The following is a 27,029-nucleotide window of genomic DNA, read 5'->3' on the forward strand; positions in this document are numbered from 1 at the left end:
GACACGAGGCATCTAGAGTAATCAAATTAATAGAGGCAGAAAGTAGAATGGTGGTTGTCAGGGGCTGGGGGAGGGGTCAATGGGGAGTTACCATTAAATGGGTATGGGGTTTTCGGCAGGAGGGAGAGAGCAGGGGTGTGATTGAACAACAAGGTGAATCTACTTAATGTCACTGAATTGTACACTTAAGAATGGTTAAGTGGTAAATTTTACGTTGTGTATCTTTACCACAAGCAGAAAAAATACAAATGCCTGGGTTGCAGGCTCACAAATGGTGATTTAGTTGGGATTGGTGAGATCGGGGCTTTTTTTTTTTTTAATTTTTGGTTGTACCTGTGGCATAAAGTTCTTGGGCCAGGGATTGAATCTGAGGTGCAGCTGCACAGATCTTTTAACCCACTGCCCTGGGCTGGGGATTGAACATGCACCTCTGCAGCAACCAGAGCTGCAGTAGTCTGATAATTAACCCACTGTACCACAGTGAGAACTCCTGGGCTTGTTTTTTTTTTGCTTTTTAGGGCCACACTCACAGTATATGGGAGTTCCCAGGCTAGGGGTCAAGTTGGAGCCACAGCTGCTGGCCTAACGCCACAGCCACAACACCAGACCCGAGCCACGTGGATCCTAGTTGGATTCTTTAACTGCTGAGCCATGAGGGGAACTCCCTTCTTCATTCTTTCCTTTCTGCCTTTTTAAAAAAACAAGCTTCTCAGGTGAATTTGATGTGCAAATAAGAGACTCCTGGTCTAGCTCTGGTTTTTGGCGGGAGGGAGAGCAGGGCTGTGGTCTCTTGGAAGCCCTTCTAGAGGAGGGCTTCTTAAACTCTAGGGCGCATCTGAATCCTCTAAGGATTTTGTTAAACTTCAGATCCTGATTCCAGAATCTGACCCAGTGGTTCTGGGGAGTGGCCTAGGTGTTCCCATTTCTAACAAGCTCCTAGGTGATGCTGCTGCTGCTGCTGGCCTGTGGACAACACTTTGAGAATAAAGACTCTAAGAGACACAGAGTCTGTGGTGGATGAAGAGATCTGGAAAGGAGCAGGGAGATGTTTAAGATGACTCCTCCGGACACAGAGCTCAGTGATGATGAGCTGGGGGTGAGGGAGCAGGTGAGCTGATACGTGAACTAGCTTCTGGGTACCATTCAAACAGGCAGCCTTGTGGTTTGGCTACAGAACGTACTGAGGTTAGAGGTCATCACATAAAATTGTGTGGATTTTGCACAAGTCTGTCTGAATTTCCAGAACTTGCATTTTATAGTAAGGAGCCCAGTTCAACTGAATACAAGTGAAACTAGCTCATGCTTCATTGCTCTATTGCCTCTTCAAGTCTTTTTCCTCCTACATGGTTGACCTCTGGCCACAGGCCTTCTCCATCAGACCCCTAGAGCTAAATCTCTCCCCTCCTATCACTGTCCCTTGCCAGAGTCAGCCCATCAGAGCTGCCCACTCCATCAAGCCCAGCACATTGGATTGGCTCCTCTCCCTGAAGGGCTAACAATTCCACACTGGCTGCTTTCCTGCCACTAAATCCCGCTGGTTCACCTGGTTCTGGCGGACCGTTCACCTGACATCCTTGGGGTAGAAGTGAAACTCAGCCTCTGGACAGTAGAACATGGGAGCATGATGGCTCAGTGGTTAAGGAATCAGACACTCGAGTTTCAACCTCATCTGCATCTCTTCCTTTGGCTACTTACTCAACTCTCCCAGGCTCCCGCTTTCTCACCTGTCAGATGGAGATCCTGATACCTACTTCCCAAACCTGCAGTGAGTTTACATCAGCCAATCCTCAAAGAGGAAAGTGTTTTGCTCAGCACTCGGCATGTAGTACAATGATGTGTTTTCATGATAGGGTTTCCCTTCACAGCCCTCAGGCGGGTGGCTCCATACTACTCTAGCCTCTGGGGATTTTCTCATTCCCTTCTGCTGGTCGGAGGTGGGTCTTATTTGTGTTTGTTTCCCCTGTGCCCAGCCTGCAGCAATCAGGGTTGGGGAAAGGGTGTTTTCTTAGAAAAGTTCTAGGAAAAACTCAGGGCTTGATCATTGTGCCTGTAGTTTGGGAGGTGACCTGCAGATGGCGCGTGCAGCCCTGGGAGGCGGCCTGTCCTCCAGCGATGGAATGGAGCTGGGCGGTCGCCAGGAGTCTGCAGTGCAGGCCTTTTCTCACGAATGCGAATGCCGTTAGCTGGTTCTCCCGGGTGGGTCCTGGATGTGGGGGCTGAGATGTAGTCTCCCCAAGGGCCCAGGAGTCACCCAGGAACACATAACTTCTGCCTCCCTACGTCCCCTCAACAGCCTGTACCCTGCAGTGTAGTTACCCTCAGGCAGGAGCTCCTCGATCCATGGTCGCTAGTGCTCAGGGAACGTTTGCAGAATGAGCTGCATTTTGGAAAGTGCTTCTATTCAAGGTCACGTATTCCAGAGAGGGCTTCCCTAGGGCCCAGACTGACAGGTACAACTCACATCCTGCCCAAACCTCCCCCCCCCCTCCCCCCTCCCTCTCCAGCCCCAAGTCCCCCTCCCAGTTCCTCCGCTCAGCTGCGGGGGGGAGCAGCAGGACGACGCCGCAGACTCACCTTCCTTCCAGATTCCGCATCCACCACGCAGCCTCGACTTGGGGTGCTGAACGCAAGAGCCCTCTGCGTACTTCTGAGGGGCACTTCCTTTTCAGCCAGGGCGCCTGACCCTTTGGAAGGAGACCATGAACTCCACGCCCCCAGGGTTTTGCAGTCTCCTGTGTCTTTCCCTCTCCTCTTCCTCACCAAACCCTTTTGAAGCCCAGCTCATGTGCCCTTTGACCCTCTGATCATAAACAGGCCCCTCTGCGCACCTGCATGTGGATGTGGTTCCTTCCACCTGGAATCTAACTGCAGCTCCTCCACCATCAGATGCGGTACCTGGCCTCATTCTCTTCTGCTGAACCCCATTCCCCTCCTCCAATGAGCCCTCTTCACCTCTCTGACCTCTGACAACCTCACTGCTTCTCCTTTTGGCCTCCTCTTGCCCTAACAGTCAGCACAGAACTTCAGGTTCTGGCTGGACCCCCCAGAATAACACAATCCCCTTCCTTCGCAGTTTAGAGGCAACTCTTGCACAGCTGTCCCCTAGGCTTTGTTCCCCTGGCTACACTGTATTCACCCAAAGGAGAGAAGCCAGCAGACACAGTCCCCCACCCCCATAGGGAGGGCTCCCCAGTGCTCTCGTCAAGGCTGCCTCATTTTACAGATAAGCAAACTGGGCCTCAGAGAGGTTTAGGAACCTGCTCAAAGCCACACAGCTGCTTCCCTCTAGAGCCCAGCACCAATCAGAGAACAGAACAGGTGCTTAAGGAGGCACTCTGGCTAATGGAAAGCTTTTTAAAAAGTTTAACGTGCTGAGCTAAAGCCGGGCTTTTCAAAGTTGCTCCCTGGGAGAAAGACGGCCTGGTATGGGGGCCTTTCCTCCCTGTCTCCCCACTGGCCCTTGCCAGATGGGAAAAAAGCCACCACGTAGAAACATAACCTTTATTGCACACGGCGCTGGGTCTTTTTTCATAGAAAAAGGTATTAACACATAAGCATCTGCAAATTGAAGCAACTCCTGGTTTTCTTGGAACAGTAAAATCGCATGCAGTGTCTCTGAGTTGGGATTTTGGTCTTTGTCAAAACCACCTAGATTGGAAGGAGGGTGAGGAGGAGGGAAAAATTGCTGAGTCTTTGTGCCTCTGTCTCAAAATAAGGTGAGAGAAATATATAGATATATAGCTTGTCGGCGTGTTCCTACCCCTCTATATACGTATATATCTCTCCACACATATTTTGTTGGGGGGGGGGGTTGACTTGTACTGTCAAATTCTTTGTGCCCTGGCTTCATGGAGAAGAAGAAAATAGTTTCATTTGTACAAAAGAGTTCTATGTACAAGTGTTCATGACTTGGGGGTTGTCTTTTCCTTGTTGCTTGGTTTTCGTCTGTCGGTTTAATATAAATAATGCAGGAAATCAGCCAAGTTGGTGTGTGAGGGCTGGAGGTGCAGACAGGTCCAGGCCTGGGGCCGCTCGTTGGCTGTGCGTCTACACCAGGGTGTAGGATTTGGAGTAAGCCCCGGCCCCCTGCTTCTGAGACCTCCCCACCCCCGACGTGCTCATCTCAAGAAGCGAGTCCCTGGAGCCCCCCATTTTGGTGTGTGGGCCCCCGGCCCGTGGAGGCTCGGTGCTGGGGGCTGGAGGGGCAGCACTGGGTGCAGCCGGGGGCTCGGCAGGGGTAGGGCCGGGCGCTGGGGGGGCCGTGCCGGCTGGGGGGGCTGGCATGGCCAGAGTCCTCTGAGGTAAGGTGGCTGTGGAGGCGGCAGCGGGAGCCCCTGGGTGCGGGAGGCCCAAGGGCTTGCTGGCAGGGTCCAGGGTCAGGTGGCGAGCCTGGGGGTGGTAGGTTCGAGCCAGGTTCCTGATGGAGGCTTCGCGGGGTGGGACCACAGGACAGGGCTCGCGCCCGTCTGCCTTTCGGAAGAAGGCTTCCGACTTGGCATAGAGGGGCAGGTTACAGTAGTCACCTGGAGGGACAGAGAAAGCACAGGGTGTTAGCAGCACAGGCCTCTTGGGACCGGCTTGTTCCCCGAGCCCCGTATCTCAATCTTCTCCCTGGTCTGGCACAGGAGTCCCTCCACCAGACAGGCAGTAAAGTCAAGGAAGGATCAGTTACTTGACTTCTCTGAGCCTTGGTTTCCTTATCTGTGTTTTCCTATTTCCCTGCAGGAATGTGATGAGGAAGGAATGGGATTAAGTACAGAGGAAAGGGCTTCAACACAGTGGCTGCTGCAGGGAGTTGCCCAAGAAATTGATCCTTTCTGTTAGATGATCACTATAGCTGGTCAGCTTTAGCTGGTGGACAGCTCATCTTTTAAAAATTTTATTTTCATATACTTTTATTATTATTATTTTGCATTTTAGGGCCGCACCTGCGGCAGATGGAAGTTCCCAGGCTAGGGGGTGAATTGGAGCTGTAGCCGCTGGCTTACACCACAGCCACAGCCACAGCAGCGTGGGATCCGAGCCACATCTGCCACCTACGCCACAGCTCATGGCAATGCCGGATCCTTAACCCACTGAGTGGAGCCAGGGATCAAACCTGTGTCCTCATGGATGCTAGTCAGGTTTGTTATTATTGATCTACAACGGGAACTCCCGAAAATATTATTTTTTAAATTGAAGTATAGTTGACGAACAATAGTACCTCTAAGTTACAGGTGTACAATACAGTGATTCACACCTGTAAAGGTTAAGCACCCCTTACAGTTGTTATAAAATGTTGGCTATTTCCCCTGTGTGGTACCATCCGTCCTTGCAGCTTATTTTGCACATAATAGTTTGTACGTCTTAGTCCCCGCCCCCTCTATGTCCCCTCCCCCCTTCCCTCTCCCCACTGATAACCACTAGTTTGTCCTCTACATCTGTGAGTGTTTTTTTGTTTGTTTGTTTTTCGTTTTTTAAAAGTTTAATTGAAGTATAGTTGATTTACAAGGTGGTGGATCATTTCTGCTGTATGACAAATTGATTCGGCGCTACATCTACACACATCCATTCTTTTCCAGATTCTTTTCCCTGATCGGTCATCACAGAACATTGGGTAGAGTTCCCTGTGCCAGAAGCAGGTCCCCGCTGACCGCCCATTCCATACACCACAGAGCTCTGTCTGTTAGAAAGCTTTTCTTTACCCCGAGGAGGAAAGGAATGTCACTCCCTGTCACTTCCTGACACTCAACCTGACTTGTCCACTGAGGACCCCAGAGCAAGGCCTCCCCCTCTTTCCCAGCTACGTTTCCCCAGCCCTCTCCTTTGCCCCCTCTTCTCCAGGCAGAATGTTCCTAATTCGTAAAGTGCCTCTACATCCTGGCCACTCTGCATCCTCACCTGGGCATGTGCCTCTGTCCTGTCCACTGTGCCAGGCGCTTTCCTTAGGGGATCTCGTTTGGTCCCCACGGGCCCCTGAATAGGTGAATATCTGCCTGCCTTTTGCAAGCGAGGAAACTGAGGTTCAGAGAGATTAAGTAATTTGCTCAAATTCACACAGCCAGATGGGGAGCGGGAGCCATTCTTGTGCTAGTCACCCATGTCCTGGTATTTTGTTCTCTGGGTGACCCTGAGCCCCTAGGTCAGCATGGCCACTTAGCAAGGCCAGGGCTGAGCAGACCAGACTGACTTTTTTTTTTTGGTCTTTTTAGGGCCACATCTGCAGCATATGGAAGTTCCCAGGCTAGGGGTCGAATTGGAGCCGGAGCTGCCATCCTACACCGCAGTCACAGCAACACCAGAACTGAGCTGCATCTGCACACACAGCTCACGGCAACGCCAGATCCTTAACCCACTGAGCAAGGCCAGGGATTGAACCCACTTTCTCATGGCTGTTAGTTGGGTTCGTTACCACTGAGCCATGATGGGAACTCCAGACTGCCTGGTTTAATGGCCTGAGCCTTGCACACCGTGGCCCTAATATCTGCTGATGGACCCCCTGTTCCCTCCCCCCTGGTTATCCTAGACCTAACCTGCTGACCCTGAAGGGCATATGCTCTGGCCCGGCCCCTGGGTCAGATGGTTCCCAGTCAGGCTAGGTCACTGCCCACCATGAGGTGTGGCCACCATGGCCTGAGCTACCAATTGCTCCTTTGGATCTAGATTATGCTCAAATAGCATTGAGACCACTGGCCACTGGGTAGCTGACCCCATAGGCAGTCTCTCTCCATCCTGGTGTAGCTTGAGATGAAGGGAGCGATCACCACTTAGTGAGAAGCTGCGCTGTGCCAGGCAGGTATGTAATTGCTCATTACCACAATGCAAAGTAGATGCTATCATTTGCATTTTACAAACAAGAAAATTAAGGCCAGAAAAATGACTTGCTCAAGGTCACAGAGATGTTAAGAGGCTGAGCCAGGATAGGAATCTGATCTGCTTGCTCCCAAGTCCTTGCTCTTTGCCCTATCCCCCCACCGCTAAAGAGCCATGTGGGGCTGGCAGGAGCAGGTGCAGTTAGGGCTGGGGTCTAGCAGGGGCTCATGGGGTTTGAGGACAGAGAACACAGCAAGGGCACTCACTCTTGTTGGCCCGGTGAGGGATGGGCACAGCCACGTTTTTGCCCCGGTCGGCATCCTGGGGCTTGGGTGGGGAGGCGGTGAAGCGGCAGATGCCAGGCTCTGAGGGTGTGCTCATGGATGTCATGCTGTCAGCGTTCTCGTTGGTGCCCGTGGTCATTTGGTCAGAGGAGCTGTCGGAGATGAAACATTCGGTGATCTCAAACTTGGCGTGCTGCAGTTGCTCCTCCAGCTTGGCATGCTCATAGGCCCGGGCCAGCTCCTCGTAGGTGGAAGAGGCGCTCTCGGTGGACACCATGCTGTTTCGTCCTTTGTCTGGGGGGATGGAAGGCACAGAGTTAAGAGGAAACGAGTGGCACCCCCACCCCACGTTCACTGCAGCACTATTAACAACGGCTAACACACGGAAGCCCCAAGGTGTCCACTGAAGAATGTAAAGAAACACAATGGTAATAAACACAGTGGGATATTATTCAGCCATAAAAAAGAAGGAAATTTTGCCATTTGAGAAGATAGGGATGGACCTTGAGGGCATCAAGCTACATGAAATAAATCAGACAGAGAAAGATAAATACTATATGATCTCACTTATATGTGCAATCTTAAAAAATAAAAAATCCAAACAACAAACCCCCAAATCCCCAAACCTCAAAACTTATAGATATAGAGAACAGATTGGTAGTTGCCAGAGGTGGGGGTGGGAGGTGAACACAATGGGTGAAGGTGTTCAAAAGGTACAAACTTTCAGTTATAAAGTACATAAGTCACGGGGATGTAATGTATAGCATGGTAACTATATTGAATATTTGAAAGTTGCTAAGAGAGTAGATCTTTAAAAATTCTCGTTATCAGAAAAAAAATGTAACTCTGCTGAGAGATGTTAACTAGACTTATAGTGGTGGTCATTTTGCAAGTGTTGTATATCTGAAACTAAATGTTACATGTCCGTTATATAAAGGAAATGTGTTTATGGGGAGAGGGGTGTAAATGAGACCAGGCTGAACAGTTCCCCTATCCCTGACCCAAGCAACCATCTGCAAGCCTGACTATGGAGTGGACTAGCCTTGCAAAATCCTGCCCTCCCCCTGTGAAGGTAGTGATGGTGGCAGAAGTGGGATCTTTGATTAATAAAGGGCAGGACAGCTTTCATTCTTGATAACAAGCATCACCCCCTGAGCAACACTGGATCTTTTCTCCAACAAACATCGTGTGAACCATTTTCTTTGTCATCTTCTGGGTGAGCAAAAGGAAACCCTTGATCAAGCCAGGCAGAGCTCAGCTAGGTCAAGTGCTTTTGTCACAGCCACAGAGTGAGTCAGTGGCCGGCTGGAAATGAAACTGACTTGTGCCTTGGACTCCATGAGCTAGTGGGTAGGAGTTGGGAAAAGAGGAATTGCAGGTGGCTAACAGGGAAGCTGGAGTAGAGTGATCAGGATGAAGGGAGGTCCTTGGGCTTACCTGTGTCCTGGGAGAGGCTGGCACTGTAGCTGTCACTCTCGGTGACAGTGACACCATGTTGGGAGCCCACAGTGCGCCAGTCAGAGGTGAGGGTGCGGGCGGGCGTGGAGGCCTGGCACTTGGTCAGAGTCCACTGGCTTGAGTACCGGTTCCGGGTGCTGTGGGCTGACTTTACATTCTTCCTGGACACTGGATCTGCACAGAGGAAGAAAGAGCTAGCACCTTCCAACTGAGGGCATGTATACGTGGGCAGCTGGCATTTACCAGGAAGGGCAGCAGGGAAGAAGGGGGCAGGCAGAAGCAGCCTCAGAAGTTCCCTGGGGAATGCTGAACATGCTGCTTTTCCTGACCACACAGCTATCCATGGAGGAGGAGAGCAACAATGGTGAGGCACATGGGCACTGGGCTGCATCCTAGTCCTCCCTGGCCGCCCCATTTGTTCCTTCAGCCTGGGAAGAATGTCACCTCCTTGCCTGCTACCTCATGACTGTACATTCATTCCCTAAAGTCTGGGGTGTATTCTATACTCATGTCCAGAGTCATAGGGGTAGATGCCTGAGGAGAGAAAGAACAACTAACCCTCTCAAAATTTCTATAAGGAAACTGAGGCCCAGAGAGATAAGGTTAGTGATATGCCCAAGGCCATGGCTAGTGAGTCTGCAATTAAGGTCTCTAGACTCCAATTCCATTCTTCCATGCTGCCTCCCTCCTTTAATGTCACTTCTGTCTTACGCTGTGCCCAAGAAACCCCATGTGGGAGGAGGGCTGTCCTCCTGGGAATAATGCATACTGGTGCCTGGCCGGATGTCAGACATGTCGATGAGGGGTCCTGTGCTCTGGATAAGGGCTGGGTGGTGCAAGGAAACACCGGTGCAGAAACTCTGCGGGTTGACAGCTTGGCTGAACTCAGCATCCGTTACAGGGATGGTAGCCTTGTCATCTCCTGGGGGAAGAAATACAATCAGCAGGAGTCTTTCCCTTTGGGCACCATCTTTGCTTCCCAGATTTCTCCTTGTTTTCATCCAATGTTGAAACCAAGAAGAGTCAGGTCAATTCTCCCATTAACAGAGGAGGAAACTTAGCCTTTCCTCCCATTGAGAGAAGCTACAATGAGTCTTAAGGTTGTTGAGTTGTTGATGGGGCTGCTACTAGAACCCTGGGCTCTGCATGAGGACGCATGGTTGTCCTTCAAGGGTTATGATGTGGGAAGACACACTCAGAGCAGGACAGAATGCTCATGGCACCTGGTACTCACCCAGCTGCTTGATGCCCTCCTTGTCCTCGATGAGCAGCTGGACCCTGGGGATGTCAATGTGTAGCCGGGGGCCCTGGGGTGGCCCCTTCACAGGGGTGTCAAAGCTCCGGTTGTTCTTGCTGTGGGGAGAAGGGCTGGAGATGGGTGACTCAGCAGCCATAAGGGGTTGGGGGAGGGGGTTTGCAGGATAGTGGGGTCTTAGAAGCCTGTACCCTGCAGGGGGGAAGGGAGAGTAGAGGAGAGAGGAAGCAGCTATGTGACACCCACCTTATCAACATTTCTGCCAAACTCTTTGCATCTGCAAAACAGTAGAGAGAGGGGACTGAGTGAGACTGGAGTCTGAGCAGGACAAAAATTAGAAAAGGCATGAGGAATAAGGTGGGAGAATTCCCTAAAATGGGGCAAGGGCTGGTCTCCTGGGAAGGAATGTAAGGAGCTCTGAGATGGTCCAAAACATGATAAGATCTCACTGCTCCCAATTCAGGATTTCGCTTGGGTCTGTTTTCCTTTCCTCAGATTTTTATCTAATAGGGAGGGCCCTCCCAAAGGAGAGGGTATACAGAGTGCTCCATCTGCTTCCTGAATTGTCTCTAATCAAACAAGACATCATAGCAGGTTAGAAATGAGCATCAGTGGTGGGTCTATCCTCAGTTATCTGTTGGAGAGAAGAGAGGTGGGGATGAGGCAGAAGTGGTCAATGAACAGATCCAGATGACATCAGTCAAGAAGCTTCATTTCCTTCTCTAGGGTATCTGCCCCCCAAAAGTCCATGGGTGGATTTGAGGGTCACTGCTTTGTTTCAGAGAGGCCCTGAATAGGTTCAAGCCTCTCACATTAGTAATTGACCAGAGAGGAGAAGGAAAGGACCTTGGTAATCCATTAGACCTCTGATAACTGAGAACGATCTGTTAGAATGAATAAAGCTTCATGAATGCATTCAACCATCTATCTACTCATCCATCCATCCATCCATTATTGATCTATCCACTTGTCATTCCATTCATCCACCCACCCACCCATTTATCATCCATTCATCCAACTACCTATCCATCTATCCATTGAGACATCCACTCATTCAACTACCTATCCATCTGTCCATCCATCCATTGAGACAACCATTCATCCATTCAACCGTCAACCCATCCAACCATCTAATCATCCATACAATCATCTATCCAACCAGTCATCCCATCTATTCACACAACCACATAATCACCTGTCCATCTTATCACCCATCTATCCATCCAAACATCCATTCATCCATCCACCTAACCCTCCATCCATCTAACACCATCCACCAAACCATTCACTTACCCAACTCCTAAACACCCTAGGCAGCCTTAGTCATTCCCCCTTCTGTGCTATTATTGTGCCCTGGCTTCTCACACTAGACTGTGAATGCTATAAGCGCATAGGCTGTTCCTTCTTATTCATTTTTATATCTCCAATGTCTGGCAGTATCAACAATATAGCAGATACTCATAAATGTTTTCCAAATGCATGAACACACATTTATTAAACATCTAGTTGGTCCTGGGGAAATCAAGGTGAATCAGAGCCATTCATGCCAGACTGTGGTATCAGGTATAGAGGGGATATATTAAAAATGTTGGAGTTCCCGTTGTGGCGCAGTGGTTAACGAATCCAACTAGGAACCATGAGGTTGTGGGTTCGATCCCTGCCCTTGCTCAGTGGGTTAAGGATCCAGCGTTGCTGTGAGCTGTGGTGAAGGTTGGCAGATGCAGCTTGGATCCTGCGTTGCTGTGGCTCTGGCATAGGCCGGTGGCTCCAGCTCTGATACAACCCCTAGCCTGGGAACTTCCATATGCCGCTGGAGCGGCCCAAGAAATAGCAAAAAGACAAAAAAAATAAAATGTTTAACACCTGGCAAGGCATGGAAACTGCCCAGTCAAAGCTGAGCAAGGTCCTAGAGATCAACTGCATATCTATTTTTTTAGTGGCTGAGTCCTAGGAAATTTGCAGGGATCCTATAGAAGAGAAGGGAGCCTCCATATAGGGTGGAAAGGAGCAACATCTATTTACCAGTCAGTGTGGAAGTGTTTAAATATTAATGAGCAGTATGGTTTTACCAGTGTGTACCTCTAAAAGTCAGCCCTGGTAAGGGAAGGCACAAGGTCCTGGGGGCATAGAAGAGGACAGCTGAGGAGTTTTCAGAAGATTGGGGTGGAAGGTCTCCCCTCAAGGGGACACAGGCACCCTCTCTTATCCAGCTGGTGCTGTGAGCCAATGGGAAGTGGGCAGTGTGGCTGAGGGTCAACACTCCCTCCCAGGAAGCCCTGGGGAAAACCGCCCACCTCGGAGCCGCTTCAGCCGCTTCTCTTTCCTCTTCTTGCGGACGATGAAGAGCAGTGCCACCCCCAGTGTGGCCAGGATGACTGGGCAGCCGATGGTGAACAGCTTCTTCACGTCATCCCCCTCGCCTTGTGCAGACTTGATGGGTGGGATGGTGCCTGAATAAGGATGAAGGAGGGGAGTCAGATGTCCATTAAGAATGTTAGGCAGGAGTTCCCGTCGTGGCGCAGTGGTTAATGAATCCGACTGGGAACCATGAGGTTGCGGGTTCGGTCCCTGCCCTTGCTCAGTGGGTTAACGATCCGGCGTTGCCGTTAGCTGTGGTGTAGGTTGCAGACACGGCTCAGATCCCGTGTTGCTGTGGCTCTGGCGTAGGCCGGTGGCTCCAGTTCCGATTGGACGCTTAGCCTGGGAACCTCCATATGCTGCGGGAGCGGCTCAAGAAATAGCAAAAAGACAAAAAAAAAAAAAAAAAAGAAAAAAGAATGTTAGGCAAAGTGTCATGGGCAAGGTTGCCCTTTGATCTCTCTTGCTGTCTTTGGTCTTACTCGGATCTCTACTTCCTAGTACAGAGCCCCAATCATCCCCACTGCTCCCCTCAATTCTGGTCCTACCAGGACAGCTGGGAACAGCTATATAGTTTCCATACTGTATATAATAGCAATGACTTTCTGAGCCTCTTTAGAATTACCCTGAAGTCTCCCAGAGATAGTCTCCTGCATGCTAGAGCTCAGGGTTCATTTCTAGAGGGTGGGTTGATGGGCTTCAGTTCCCGCATCTGGCTCGGAAGGTGGCAGGGGAGGGGGGGATGGTGAGGATCATAGCAGGGGGAAGTCAGGGCCATAGGATCCTGGGTTCTCTTTTCCAGATGGGGGCAATAAGCCACTACACACCCTGCGTTCTCTCCCTGCTCCACCTCTCTTGGGCAATATCTGCTAACCTCGGGGGGCTGCAAGGGGCAGTGATGAGGTCTCCTGCCAAGGCCAATGCTTCTTGTTTCAAAACCTCACCTAACAGTCATCTCCTTCATGGAGCCTTCCTTGGTTGAGCCCATCCCCTGCCAATACCACTGTTATTCTGTTTCCTCGCCATAGAGGTAGACATCATTTAGCTTGTGATAGCTGGTCCCCATGAATCAGCTTTCTATGTGCCTTCAATGTGTGTGTGCACATGCATGCACATGTGAGCATGGGTGTGAGGCGTCCCCATGTGGCAGACACTGGTGAGTGCTCACCGAACACCCAGGTGCTCGTCTACGTTCCCCAGACTTCCTGGCAGTTAGGTTAAAACAAGGCTACTCGTTCTGGACAGTGAACTGTGAATAGAAGTGATAAGAATCACCGCCTGGCTAGGACAGTTAGGAACTGGGGTGCCTTTTCTGCCTCTCTCGTTAGTCAGAGGCTACATGTTCAAGATGGCAAAGCTGCACGATGGTGGCTGGCTGACCCTCGCAAGATGTTATGAGAGCAAGAAAGAAGCCTTTGTTGGGTCAAGCCATGGAGCTTTGAGTGTTTAGCTGTTACGGCAGCATAGGCTGCCCCATCCTGGCTAATATACCATCTTAGCAGAGGGCTCTTGCCGGGCAGGACCTCAATTACATCCCTATCGCTCTCTCATCTCTTTGAAGCAACAGAAAGCAAGGAGTGCACCTTCAAAGCCCCTTTGTCTTTAGTGTCACTGACCTGCTTGTCTGCCTGTCCGTCTGCATTGGGCACTGGTACATCTACCCACTTCCCTGTCTACAGGTCTACCGTTCCCTTTGCTCGCCATTTACTTGCTTATGTACTTGTCAGCCTTTGTCCCTGACTATAGTCCTGCTGCTTCTCTGTTTGCTTGTCCATCTCTTTACATGCCCTGCCTGGCAGCACCCTGCCCCAGCCCTGCCCACTCTTGCCGACTCACTGCCGTCGTAGTCCAGGGTGGCGAACTGGGCAGTCTCGTTGCCGCAGCCAGCGCTGTTGCAAGCCCTCATGCGCAGCTCGTACCACGTGGCCTCTCGCAGCTCGGTCAGAAACACCTCCCCGGAGCTGTTGGCGCGCAGGCCCTGCCAGGCCCAGGTGCCCTTGGGCCGGTACTCCAGCACGATGGCCGTGATTGGGCAGCCCCCGTTGTTCCAGCCCTGCAGGTTAAGCCGAGCATGCGTGGAGTTGATGTGAGTGAAGAGGTGCTGGTCTTTGCTGAAGGAAGGCTCTAGGGTTCAGAAGGAGAGACAGAGTTTAGAGAAGCTGGGAAGGATTTCTTGGGTCAGTGGCTCTAGGGGCTCAGTGGGAGGGGCTCCTGGGGACAGAGTAGGGGGAGAAGGACCTGGAAAGAAGGGCCCGGCCAAAGAGGAAGACAGGTGTGGGAAGAAGGAAGGGGCGAGCTGCCCATCTGCCACCCTCCCCCCAGTTCCCACAGGGAAGAGGAGCCAGTTTCTCCTACTGTGATTTGTCCAGAGGCTACAGTGATGGGAACGAGGTGGAGCCGCCCCTTGGGTCTCCGTGCCTCTCTGAGCCCTCCTTCCCTACCCAGCCGCCTTCCACCCCGTTCCAGGCCTCACCACGCCCGTGGGTCTTGGCCTCGATGATCTCACTGATGCGCCCAGAGCCCACGCTGTTCTTGGCCGCCAGCTTCACCTTGTACCACGTGCCACACTTGAGGCTGTCTAGCCTGAAGGACCGCTCACTTGAGCTGACGAATACGTCCTTCCACTCCTCGCTGTTGTCCACTGAGTACTGCAGCACGAAGCCTGCCCGGGACGGGGGGAAGGTTTACCTGGCTCAGGTGGGGCAGGGTGGGGCTGGGGGTACCCCACCAGGCATCAAGTGCTGGGATCTGCAGGGGGCGAGGGGCCTTTGGCCATTGGGATGGGGCAGATGCAAATTAGACAAGAACCTGGAAGGACCCTGGGTGAGTTTTATTGCTCTTGTCAGCTCTTGTGTTATGGTTTAGAAGCCAAGGTATGGAAGGCAGCAGACACCAGAGCTATGAGGCTTAAAAGGAGTCCTATTTACATCCTACTGCTCTGAGTGTGGTCCCCTGGTCCTGAAGCATCAGCATCACCTTGGAGCTTGTTAAGACAAGCAGATTCTCAGCCCGCCACCCCAAGACCTCCTGAATCAGAATCTGCATCCTTATAAGATGCCCTGGTGATTCACATGTATGTTCAAGTTTGAGAAGCACTGTCTAGAACACTGTCTACCTATATAGATTTAGAAACCAAGGCCCTGAGAAAAGAACAGATTCCTTCAGGTTTGCACAGCTCACCAGTGGCAAGGGGGCAGGGTGGGTGTTCTAACGCTTGGAAGTCTAGGCTGGTATATTTTTGGTGGCACTCGGCTAACTTCCTTGTGGTCCAAACCACCCCTCCCCCATCATTTCCTAAGCATTATGGGACAAGTGGTAGGAGTGGGTGAAGCCCTTCCCCTGAGCCCAGAATTCCTTCCTTGGTCTCCCCCCTCTTCATCCAGATCCCTCTTACCTCGGATGGAGCTGCCCCCGTTGTCACCTGGAATCCAGGTCAGAGTGATGGACGAAGCAGAGGTTTTGGAGACAGTGAGGCGGGGCTGGTCCGGAGGAACTGTGAGGGGAGAGCCACCAGCCCGCACCACAAATAGTTAACCTCTGATGGGGCGGGGGATGGAGTACCCAGGGCTTCCAAGGGGGCTGGCTTTCCCACCCTCTTAGTGCCTCCCCAACTCCTGCTCAATCTCCTCCCCACCCCTTCTGCCTCCTCTTCCATGATCCACCATCTGTCTCCCCAGTGGCTGGACTTCTTCTCCCACTGGACACCTGCCCTCATACTGTAGATGGATTCCTCTCCCTCCTCCATCCCTGTGCCCAGCAGAGCCCTGTCTGCCTCCCCCCCTTGGGGCATCTCACCTTGCACCAGAAGGTTGACGATGATGGTATCGAAGCCCCCGGTGTTGGTGGCTGTGCAGGTGTAGTAGCCTGAGTCTTCAGCCTTCACTGCACGCAGCAGCAACGTGCCATTGGTGTGGATGAGCCGGTGCCCATCCATGGACACGGGGATGGCCGAGTCTTCGCTGCAGGGGTGGGGGATGGGTTATGGCAAACACCCCCTCTTCCTGGGGCCTCTCCCAGGTCTGCAGGCAATTGGAACTGGGGGCAGAAGAGGGCTGCCTAGGGGACCCTGGGTTTTTGCTCAGCACATCCTGGGGCTATCCAGTAACCTTGGCTTCTTCACCCACCCAGGAAAGGGAGATCCTTGGCAGCCCACAGACGGGAGCCAGGGAGGCCAGGCCTGCGTGTGACAGCTGCAGCCTTGTCACCGGCAGGGCCCCTACAGGGCTGGAAGTGACTGGGTCAGCTGGAAGGGAGGGGTACTGGTTCTCTTCATGCTCTTTTGCTGTGCCTGTCTCTAGGGGGTCGCCTGTCCCCACAGGGTCCCGCACACACCTGTCCTTGGTCCACTTCACAGCAGGGGCTGGGTCGCCCACTGAATTGCAAGGCAGCCGGACATCTCTCATCCAGGGTGTTGTTACGGTGCCCCCGAAGGAGATGATCTTTGCCGGGGCTACAGGGAAGACAGGATGAGAGCCACCCCAGTTTTACCCCCAATACTGCACTGCCCCCCTATTTCTCAGGGCTCCTGAATTTATAATTCAAGTCCTCCCTCCCCATCTGAACAGTGCCTTGGGCTTGGGGTGGGGGGGTGGGGACAGATGGGAGTCATAATTTCAAGCAATATTTATCAAATACTTGTTTGGGGAGTTCCCTTGTGGTGCAGAGGGTTAAGGATCCAGTGTTGTCAGTGCAGCGGCTCAGGTTGCTCTGCTATGGTGCAGGTCCCTAGCCCTGGAACTTCCACATGCCCAGGGCGTGGCCAAAACCAAAGCAAAACAAAAATATTGGTTTAGGTCAGGTATACAGGTGGCTCTGGGGAGCCACAAAGTGAATAAGATCGATTCCTTGTCTTCAAGCTGCTCACCATCCCGGAGGGAGACAGATACTTCAGAAACCATTAGGGTGAAAAATGCTGTGGTAGGGTAGGTACAGGTAACCCTGGGGGCAGGAAGAAGGAGGGAGGAACTCTGCCAGTTCAGTGGTGGTGGAAGTGACGGCCCGGGGAGGCTTCTCCAACTGGAAGCTTTGACTGGAATCTCGAAGGCTAAGAAGGACTGCACCACGCAGAGGAGGAAAGGAGGTAGGAAGGGGAACAGCACGGAGGAGAGACCGGGGGTGGGGTGGGGTGGGGGCTGAAACCCATGCTGAGGAGGAGGAGCTAAATCCTCTGGGGTCACCAAAGCCCAAGGTGAGTAAAGGGGGGGCATCGAGAGCCGGGGCTGGAGCGGAGAGCAGGGGGAGGGCCATGGAGGGCTCTGCTGGCGCCTCAGGGAGGTCGGGCTTCCTCTTCAGGTCACAAGGAGGCTTATAAATAAGCAGGGACATGTCCAAAGTTGAGTTTTATCTTTTTTTTTTTCCTTTTTACTGTGGTACCTGCAGTATATGGAGGTTCCCAGGCTAGGGGTCAAATTGGAGCTACAGCTGCCAGCCTATGCCACAGCCGCAGCAACGCCATATCCAAGCCACGTCTGTGACCTACACCACAGCTCACAGCAACGCCGGATCCTTAACCCACTGAGTGAGGCCAGGGATGGAACCTGCGTCCTCATGGATACTCCTTGGGTTCTTTTTTTTTTTTTTTTTTGTCTTTGCTATTTCTTGGGCCGCTCCCGCGGCATATGGAGGTTCCCAGGCTAGGGGTCTAATCGGAGCCGTAGCCACCGGCCTACGCCAGAGCCACAGCAACGCGGGATCCGAGCCGCGTCTGCAACCTACACCACAGCTCACGGCAACGCCAGATCATTAACCCACTGAGCAAGGGCAGGGACCGAACCCGCAACCTCATGGTTCCTAGTCGGATTCGTTAACCACTGCACCACGACGGGAACTCCTCCTTGGGTTCTTAATACGAGTCATAATGGGAACTCCCAAAGTAGTTTTAGATAAATCCTTGGCTGCATGCTGAGGATGGTTTGGTGGAGATCTGGAAGAATACTGAGCAGGGATGATACGGTGGCCAGAGGGCAGGCTGCAGTGATATACAGCAGTGGGGACGAGGTCACAGGCTCAGGGGAAGACCTGCCAAGACCTAGGGGTCTCTCACTTCCTGGTTTGGGGGAAGAGACAGGGGGGAGGTGAGGGTGACTGCCAGGATTCCAGCTGGGCCAACCAGATGGGTGCTGGTGCCCTCAAGGAGATGAGGCACGAGGGAGGAGGAGCGGGGCAGGTGGGAGGGATGGGAAGACCCTGCCTGACACTGAACCTGGCCCCCCCCCCGTGGGGCTAGGGTAGCTAGAAAGCCGTGGGAGAGACACATTTTGGAGCACGAGAGAGATGGCCAGACTGCACACACAAAGTGGAGTCACCAGCAGAGTGACTGAGGTCACCAGGAGGGGGAGCACAGATTGACAGAGGAGTGGCAGAGCCCTGGGGGCAATGACATGCAGGCACAGAGGAGGAAGGCATGTCCCCAGGGAGACGGGCGTGTGCTGGGAGGCCAAGTGCTGGGGCCCAGGGAGAAGGTAATCGGGTCAGTGCCTCAGAGATCTCCAGGCCTGGAGTGGAAAGCGCTCCTTAACCTGGCCACCACGCGCTTGAGGAGCCCAGAGCCGTCCCCACTGGGCCTGGGCCCTTGGCCGGGAGAGGGGAGATGGAAGGTGGCCAAGGAAGCAACGCTTGGAGGTTTGGGGGCAGGGAGTGAGGGTTCCTCTCCTGTGAGGCCAGTGCTGGGGTGATGGGCTTGGGAGCGCCTGGGGCAGTGGAGGAAAGCCGGGGCCGGAAACACATGGACTGGGCAGAGGGGCCCAAGCGAAGATGGCATCCATCGTGGGAAGAGAGAAGTGTTGGGGGCCTTGGGGACCCCATTCTAGACCCAACTTTGCCCTGTGGCTGGGATCGGCTCCTGGAACCTCTGGGCTTCTCAGGATGTGTGTGTGTGTGTGTGTGTGTGCTTCTCAGGGTGTGTGTGTGTGTGTAGACAGCACAGCAGTGTCCATCCCTTCTACCTCCCAGGGCTGCTGGGATGTCCAAAGCCCTCTAGGAATGGTTTTGTTTTTTGTTTTTTTTGTCTTTGCTTTTTAGGGCTGCACCTATGGCATACAGAAGTTCCCAGGCTAAGGGTCCAAATGGAGCTACAGCTGCCAGCCTACACCACAGCCACAGCAATGTGGGATCCCAGCTGTGTCTGCGACCTACACCACAGCTCATGGCAACACCAGATCCTCAACCCACTGAGCGAGGCCGGGGATCAGACCCTCATCCTCACGGATACTAGTGGGGATGGTTTCTGCTGAGCCACAGTGGGAACTCTCTCATATTTGATGACCACAGGAGAAGGCGTCAGCCTTTAACCAAGACACCCAGGCCCTCAGCCCAGCTGTCCTGGGAGGTTCAGAGGCCCTGGAAACCTTCCCTCATGAGGGAGACGCGCTCAGGAGAAGGGGTTGGCAGCGCCTCTGGACGGAGGGTCAGGAGAGGTTAGAAACTTGCGGCTGTGTGGAAAGAGCCTCAACGTGGAGCCAGAAGAGCTGGCCCACCACTCTCTGTAGAGGCTGTGCCACCCTTGCCTCAGAGAGCCCGCTGAGAAGGGGAAACAACGCCCACTGGCAGGGCAGCTGGAGGCCCCTGGCCCCCTCCCCACAGGCCCTCGGTCCAGGGCTGACTGACTCGGTCTGACGGGAGGGCTGACACCTCTTCTCTCCCAGCCAGAGGAGGCTCCTCACCCCAGGAGGGTGGCTGGGCTGAGGCTGGTACTACCCCATCCGGGTCCTGGTCCTGGGCTCCAGGGTGACAGGGACAGGTGGCTATGGGAGGAGGCAGGGCCAAGAGGAAGGGCCCAGGGAGGTCCAAAGTCAAGAAAAGGCTGGAAGTCTTGGACCTGTGTGGCGAAACCCCACGGGGCAGGGCGGGGGCAGCCTAGCAGCTCTGCGTGGTGGCCTCTGTCTTAACCTTGGGATGAAGCCTTGGAACTATCATTCGGGGAAAAGTAGGGGTGCACGTGCCCCCATGTCACACTTAAGCCCAGGTCAGGGAGTCGGTGGGGCACCCCTAAGAACAGACAGGGCCTTCTTCCCCCTGGGAGCCCATCCGGCCCACGGCCTCCCTCCCAGTTTGCCCTCTGTAAATGTCTGCTGATTGAATGGGTCACCCATGAGCAGGATCACCTCGGTCTGAGCTGTCTCGGCTGTGGAATGAGGCAGGTGTCTTTGTGGCCCCCTGCCTGGTGGAAGCAGCATACCCCACCCTGGCCCCTCTGGAAGGGCTGAGCGCTGGGCTGGGGTGGGGCTAACTCCCCCCTCCATCAACCCTGAGTAGTGCGGGCGTGTGGTGTGGGCGGCCAGGGTCCGTCATGGCCCTGGGTAGTGGTGCTGCCTCGAGCCTGTTGTGAGGCTTTCCGGGAGTCAGGGGGCAGCAGAGGCTCAGTCTTGGTGGATGCAGGAGTGAGGCAGGTGGCCAGCCAGCTCCTTACAGCCAGGTCACAGGCAGGGTGGAAGGGAGACAGCCCCTACTTGGGGACAACCAGAATTCTAGGCAAGGAAAAGGGCTTCTGGCAGCTTCTGTCCTCTGCCAGCCCCAGGCTGCTCACCCTTGCCAGCAGGCTCGATGGTCACCTTCTCGCTGCTGTTGCCTCGGCCAGCGGAGGTGACGGCGGCCACCCATAGCAGGTACTGCTGCCCTCGGTTTAGGTGGGCGATGCGGTAGAAGAGCTGCTCTGGACTCGTCTCATACTCGCTGGGAGCCTGCGGGGCAGAGGAAGATGCTCGCTAAGGCCCAAGGCCCCCCAGCCCCGGCCTCGGCCTCCACCCTTCCTGGAGACCCTGGGCAGGGGCCTGGGCTCAGCCCAGGCAATGAGGTCGGGGCAGGCTAGGCAGGATCCTGCCTTGTTTGCCCTTTCTGGTTTTGCAGTAACACTGAACAGAGTTTGCACTGGGCCTGGCACTGGGCACGGCCCTGGGGACTGATGGGTCTGCTCTGGGGTGTTGCTGGCTCAGCCTTGGTTTACCTCTTGGACCGATCCAGGCATTGGCCACTGTGGCTCCAGGCTGGGACATGTAGTGTTTTCAGTGAAAGATGGAGGGAGTCAGGAAAGGGGAGAATGGAGGAGGGAGGGTCCTCAGAAAACCCTGAGAAAGGGGGGGGTGGTCTCTGGGAAGAAGCTAAATTACTGTGTTTGCCTTATTAGGATGGTAGACAGGCTCTCCCAGCCTGTCCCCATTCAGAGTCACCTCCCAGCCCTGCCATCTAATTGCTTCTTCATTCCTCTCTCTGGGGGAGGAAGGGGTGGGAGAGGGAACTAGGAAAGCTTCCTGGGGCAGCACTTTATTAATGATTATTAGCAGTAAAGATCACTGTATATATTCGTAGGTTATATAAATTTATAAATTTTTTTTTTAACCAAATGACAGTTTTGACAAGTTGCCAACAAAACAATATCGGATCCCAGTGGTTTTACCAGTTGCTTTGATGAAAAGATTATGTTGCCTTGGAAACCAGAGGCTCAGATATTGAAATGAATTTGAGAAAGAGCTTTTGATAAGCGCTAGTTTACAGACCTCCTGTCAGCCCCTTCCCTGGTGCAGGCGGGATGGGGCCGACTTTCATTTTATTTTATTTTTTGGTCAGCCGCAGGGAAGGGAAAGCAGGACAGCACCAGGGCCTCTTTGAAATCAGGGCGGAAGTCTAGGGAGGGGGGAGCGGCCCCCGGAACAGATGGGGGGCCCCTGAGGCCAGAGGGAGCTAATAATTAGTTATCTCTGCAGTCACGGGATCCTGCACACACATGCTCACATGCACACGCTCATATGCACACGGACATATAGACGTGTTCATGCACGTGCTGAGGGACAGACCTCCAGACGGATATGGGGTCACAGAAGAACATTCTCTGAGCCCCATGGGAGGGCAGAGGGGTCCAGGGACTTATCGAAGGAGAAAATATCCTTTCTGGCCCCAGGCTGTCTGCCTGCAGGGGGATGCCTGGAGAAGGTACGGGCACCCCTGCAACACAGAGGCCCCTGGCAAACTCCCGTCCTGCCTCCCTCATGGTGATCTGGCCTTGAACCCAGGAGGCTCCTGAAAGCCACTCTGAGCCTTGGATAGCTGGGAAGTCCTTTCAGGCTGCATTGTGTGGGGACCATGTGGGTATCTGTAGGTCATATCTGAGCATGAGGAAGGGCAGGGCAGTGGCTTTGACACCAGTCTGCCCTTCTTACTATACAACCCATAGTGCCTCTCATGGTTCTTGGGGCCTCAGTTTTATCTCCTGCAAACAAAGAAAGCAACACGGTTCTGCCTAGCCTGTGTGGTTAGAGTGAAGCACACATGAGACAAGGGGTGTGCACGTCCTTTGTAAAAGGGACCATGTTCTTCTTCTGGCACATTTTTCTTTTCTTTTTCTCTCTTTTTTCTTTTCCTTTTTAGGGCCGCCCCCATGGCATATGGAAGTTCCTAGGCTAGGGGTTGAATCAGAGCAGCAGCTGCCAGCCTACACCACAGCCACAGCAACACCAGATCCAAGCCACATCTGCAACTTATACCACAGCTCATGGCAACACTGGATCCTTAACCCATTGAGTGAGGCCAGGGATTGGACCTGTATCCTCATGGATACTGGTTGGGTTCTTAACCTGCTGAGCCACAACGGGAACTCTCTGGGGCATTTTTCTATGAGGGTAGAGGTGTGTGCACGTGTAGAGAAAAGCTGAGTGTATTTGCTTGTATGTGTCAGTGTGTACCTGGATGTACATTTGTGTCTACACAGAGCAGGAAAGATTTGGTTTCCCCTTGAAGGTATTAGCATCTTACCCAGATACTGGGTGGGTTTCTTTAACTTGGACTCCCCAAGAATCTCCTGAAATCACTTTCAAAAACACACAACTATACACCCAAATGAAGTCCTAGTGAATCAAAGGTTGAAGGTAAAACTATGAAAGAAGAATCTCTAGGTAAATATTTATCTGTCTTTCTAATCACAAAAATAAAGGCAAAATCATAAATGGAAATGATTTATAAATTTGAATTATATGGAAAGAAAATCTATGGTAAAATAAAAACTAGAATTGAAAGGAAAGTTGGAGTTCTCATGATGGCTCAGCAGAAAAGAATCTGACTAGTATCCATGAGGACGCAGGTTCAATCCTTGGCCTCGCTCAGTGGGTTAAGGATCTGGCATTGCTGTGAGATGTGTTGTAGATCGCAGATATAGCTTGGATCCTGAATTGCTGTGGCTGTGGTATAGGCTGGCAGCTATAGCTCTCATTCAAGCCCTAGCCTGGGAACCTCCATATGCCTTGGTGGGTGTCCCTAAAAAGACAAAATATTTGCATCCTACGTGATCAGAAGTGGTTATTATCCTTAATATGTAAAGAGGACTTTTAAATCAATAAGAAAAATGTAATCCATCCAAATAAAAAATGGATGAACGACATGAATTGACAATTACCCAAAGATGAAAAAACAGCCAAAAAACTCATGACAGTAATCAACCTAACTACAATAAAGAAACATAACTTAAAACAAGACATAAAAAAAAAATCCAACTGGCAAAAAATGAAAAATATGTAATACTTTGGATTAGCATGGACACAAGGAAAAAGTATTTAGGAGTTCCCGTCGTGGCGCAGTGGTTAATGAATCCGACTAGGAACCATGAGGTTGCGGGTTCGGTCCCTGCCCTTGCTCAGTGGGTTAACAATCCAGCGTTGCCGTGAGCTGTGGTGTAGGTTGCAGACGCGGCTCAGATCCCGCGTTGCTGTGGCTCTGGCGTAGGCCGGTGGCTACAGCTCCGATTTGACCCCTAGCCTGGGAACCTCCATATGCTGTGGGAGCGGCCCAAGAAATAGCTAAAAAGACAAAAAAAAAAAAGGTATTTACTATTTACAATGCTGGTAGAAGTATAAATTGTGCAAACGTCTATGCAAACCTTAAGAATATTCATACTCTTTGTGACCTATGAATTCCTATAGAAATTTATCTTAAGAAAATAAAATATGTCCATAAAAAATTCATGAAGAATTCCCAATGAAACATTACACATGATAGTGAAACACTGAAAATAGATTAAATATAGAATAGCTGGGGGACTGGTTAGATAGATTGTGACGATATAGGCATTCAAGACAATGTTTTAAAAGAATATTTGATGTCAACTATATTTCAATAAAAAAGGATATTTGATGTTGTGGGAAAGTGCCTAGGTATATTTCTTGAAAAATACAGATAATATAACATTATGTAAAATTTTATTTTAATTTTGTAAAACCAAACCAAACCAAACCATAAAATATATACAGATCAAAGACTGGAAGGTTATACGAATGCCGGAGAGAGTGTGGAGAAAAGGGAACCTTCCTACACTGTTGGTGGGAATGTAAGTTGGTACAGGCATTATGGAAAACGGTAAGGAAGTTCCTCAAAAAACTAAAAATAGAGTCGCCATATGAACCAGCAAATCCACTCATGGGCATATATCTGGACAAAACTATAATTTGAAAAAATACATGCACCCTAATGTTCATAGCAGCACTATTTACAATAGCTAAGACATGGAAACAGCCTAAATGTCCATCGGCAGATAAATGGAAAAAGAAGATGTGCACACATGCGCACACACATACATGCACACACACACTGAAATACTACTCAGCCATAAAAAAGAATGAAATAATGCCATTTGCAGCAACATGGATGCAACTAGAGATTCTCATACTAGGTCAAGTAAGTCATAGAAGCGAGACAAATGCCATATGATATCACTTACATGTAGAATCTAAAATATGACACAAATGAACTTACCTATAGAACAGAAACAGACTCACTGACATGGAGAACAGACTTGTGGTTGCCAAGGGGGAAGGATGGATTGGGAGTTTGGGGTCGATGCATGTGAACTATTATATGTAGAATGGATAAACAACAAGGTCCTACTGTATAGCACGGGGAACTACATTAGATATCCTATGATAAACCATAATGGAAAGAATCTGAAAAAGAATATACATATGTGTGTAACCGAATCACCTTGCATAAATTAACCTAACATTGTAAATTAACTACACTTCAATTTAAAAAGACTGGATGATTACACACCAAAACATTGCCGATGTTTATCATTAGGGAGTGGCAGTACAAGTAATTTTTACTTCCCTTTCTCTTCTTTTATATATATATATATATATTTTTTTTTTTTGTCTTTTTGCTATTTTTTGGGCCGCTCCTGCAGCATATGGAGGTTCCCAGGCTAGGGGTCGAATCGGAGCTGCAGCCACCGGCCTATGCCAGAGCCACAGCAACGCGGGATCCGAGCTGCGTCTGCAACCTACACCACAGCTCACGGCAACGCCAGATCCTTAACCCACTGAGCAAAGGCAGGGACCGAACCTGCAACCTCATGGTTCCTAGTCGGATTTGTTAACCACTGCGCCACGACGGGAACGCCTTCTTTTATATATTTATAGAATTTTCTATAGTAAAATTTTGTTATTTGGATAATCAGAGAAAAACAACAAACTTATTAACATGTTTGGTAAAATTTATAACAGGACTCACTGCAGCTCTGGCTGACCCGGGTAGAACTTTCTGGGAGCTTGCATCCTATGCCATTTCCCACATCTATCCTGATGATTCCATACACACAAGTTTGTACACTCCAGTGTGTATGCATACACTCGGACTCACACGTATTTGCCCCTCACCCCACACTCATACCCACGTCTTGCGTTGTCGCATATACTCAAGTGTGCCTTCACTCCTGGAGTTCTTTCATAAATGAATTTGCAAAGCAAAATTCCAAATTTTTTGGAATCTGGAATCCATCTGTGCAATGTGATCACGTGCTCACACCACACACTCACAGGTGGTGGTTTAGGTCCCCTTGTCCCAGGCTAAGCCCAGTCCCTACTGTGCAACGTGGCTGAACTGAAGCTTTCATCACACTAGTACACCTGGCCCCTCGTATGACATTGTCTTATGGGAAATCTCCCGAGAAGAGAGGAGGTTCCTCCATGCTCAGGATGTAAAGGGGAAGGAGGGAGCGTCCCAGGGTCTCCAGGAGCAGGAGGGGATGGAGACCAGGAGCTCTGCTCTAGGAGCCAGCTGACCGGGGCTCCTGGAGCCTGAGTTAATGAGGAGGCTGTGTTCTCAGATACCAATCCCTTTAAAGACTTCATTATCAGAGGAGGTAATGACCGTACAAACCCAAGCTGGAGAATGAGTTCCCACCCTCTCATCAGTTTCTGGAGGGGAACGTGCTCGACGTCTGAGGCTTTACAATTGCCAGGCTGCTAAGTAATTCATTCATCAAACATGTGTTCAGTGACAATGATGTTCCAGGCACACTGCTCCGCAGCTGGGGACCCAAAGATGAAACGATGCTGCCCCTGTCCTCACAGGGCCCCACAGACCAGGGTGGGAGATGGGTGAGTGAACAGTGAACTGCCATGGGATGCATTCCGTGTGTGCTAGAGGGTGAAGCACATGCAGGGGTAGGATCAGCAGGTCAGAGGTGCAGGGATGTGGAAGGCATCATGGGTGTCCAGATGGTGACTGGCCTAGTCTTTAACAAGAGCCTGGAATGTGTGTGTGTATGTGCACATGTATGTGCACGAGGGGCAGGAGGAGGGGGGACAGAGGGGCAGAAGACATGGCTGAAAATATCGATGGAAAGATTGGCACAGCGCCCCCACAATGGCAGGGTGTTCTCAACCTAACATCTGCCCCCCAGAACCTGGCACTTCCTCTGGTAGGCGTGCACCTAGCACGGGCACATGCACAAGACCATCAGGAGACATGGACATGAGAAAGCAGCACCACCTGTAACAGCTCCAAATGGAAAACGCCCCAAATGCCTATCAACGGATAACACAACGGCTGAATAAACTGTGACACACACACACAACTGAAAACTAAACAGGAGTTAGAGTGAAAAGTCTCCAACCACACAACAA

General features: G+C 51.6%; 1 protein-coding gene across 1 annotated transcript in view; it reads right to left on the bottom strand.

Moving 5' to 3' along the window:
* Positions 1–3,505: 3,505 nt before the first annotated feature.
* DSCAML1 (DS cell adhesion molecule like 1) overlaps positions 3,506–27,029 on the bottom strand; it is a 133,213-nt gene continuing 109,689 nt past the window's right edge. The window contains exons 19-31 of the mRNA XM_047754357.1: positions 20,672–20,825; positions 16,480–16,597; positions 15,943–16,106; positions 15,542–15,640; positions 14,621–14,809; positions 13,984–14,271; positions 12,084–12,239; positions 10,036–10,066; positions 9,769–9,887; positions 9,304–9,456; positions 8,514–8,708; positions 7,059–7,370; positions 3,506–4,523 (exon numbers count right to left, since the gene is read on the bottom strand). Coding sequence (XP_047610313.1) covers positions 4,048–4,523; positions 7,059–7,370; positions 8,514–8,708; positions 9,304–9,456; positions 9,769–9,887; positions 10,036–10,066; positions 12,084–12,239; positions 13,984–14,271; positions 14,621–14,809; positions 15,542–15,640; positions 15,943–16,106; positions 16,480–16,597; positions 20,672–20,825 — 2,454 coding nt within the window. The 3' untranslated portion in view covers positions 3,506–4,047. The remainder of the gene's footprint in view (positions 4,524–7,058; positions 7,371–8,513; positions 8,709–9,303; positions 9,457–9,768; positions 9,888–10,035; positions 10,067–12,083; positions 12,240–13,983; positions 14,272–14,620; positions 14,810–15,541; positions 15,641–15,942; positions 16,107–16,479; positions 16,598–20,671; positions 20,826–27,029) is intronic.

The sequence above is a fragment of the Phacochoerus africanus genome, chromosome 11 (assembly GCF_016906955.1).
Source record: "Phacochoerus africanus isolate WHEZ1 chromosome 11, ROS_Pafr_v1, whole genome shotgun sequence".
In the NCBI taxonomy this organism is placed as follows: Eukaryota; Metazoa; Chordata; class Mammalia; order Artiodactyla; family Suidae; genus Phacochoerus; species Phacochoerus africanus.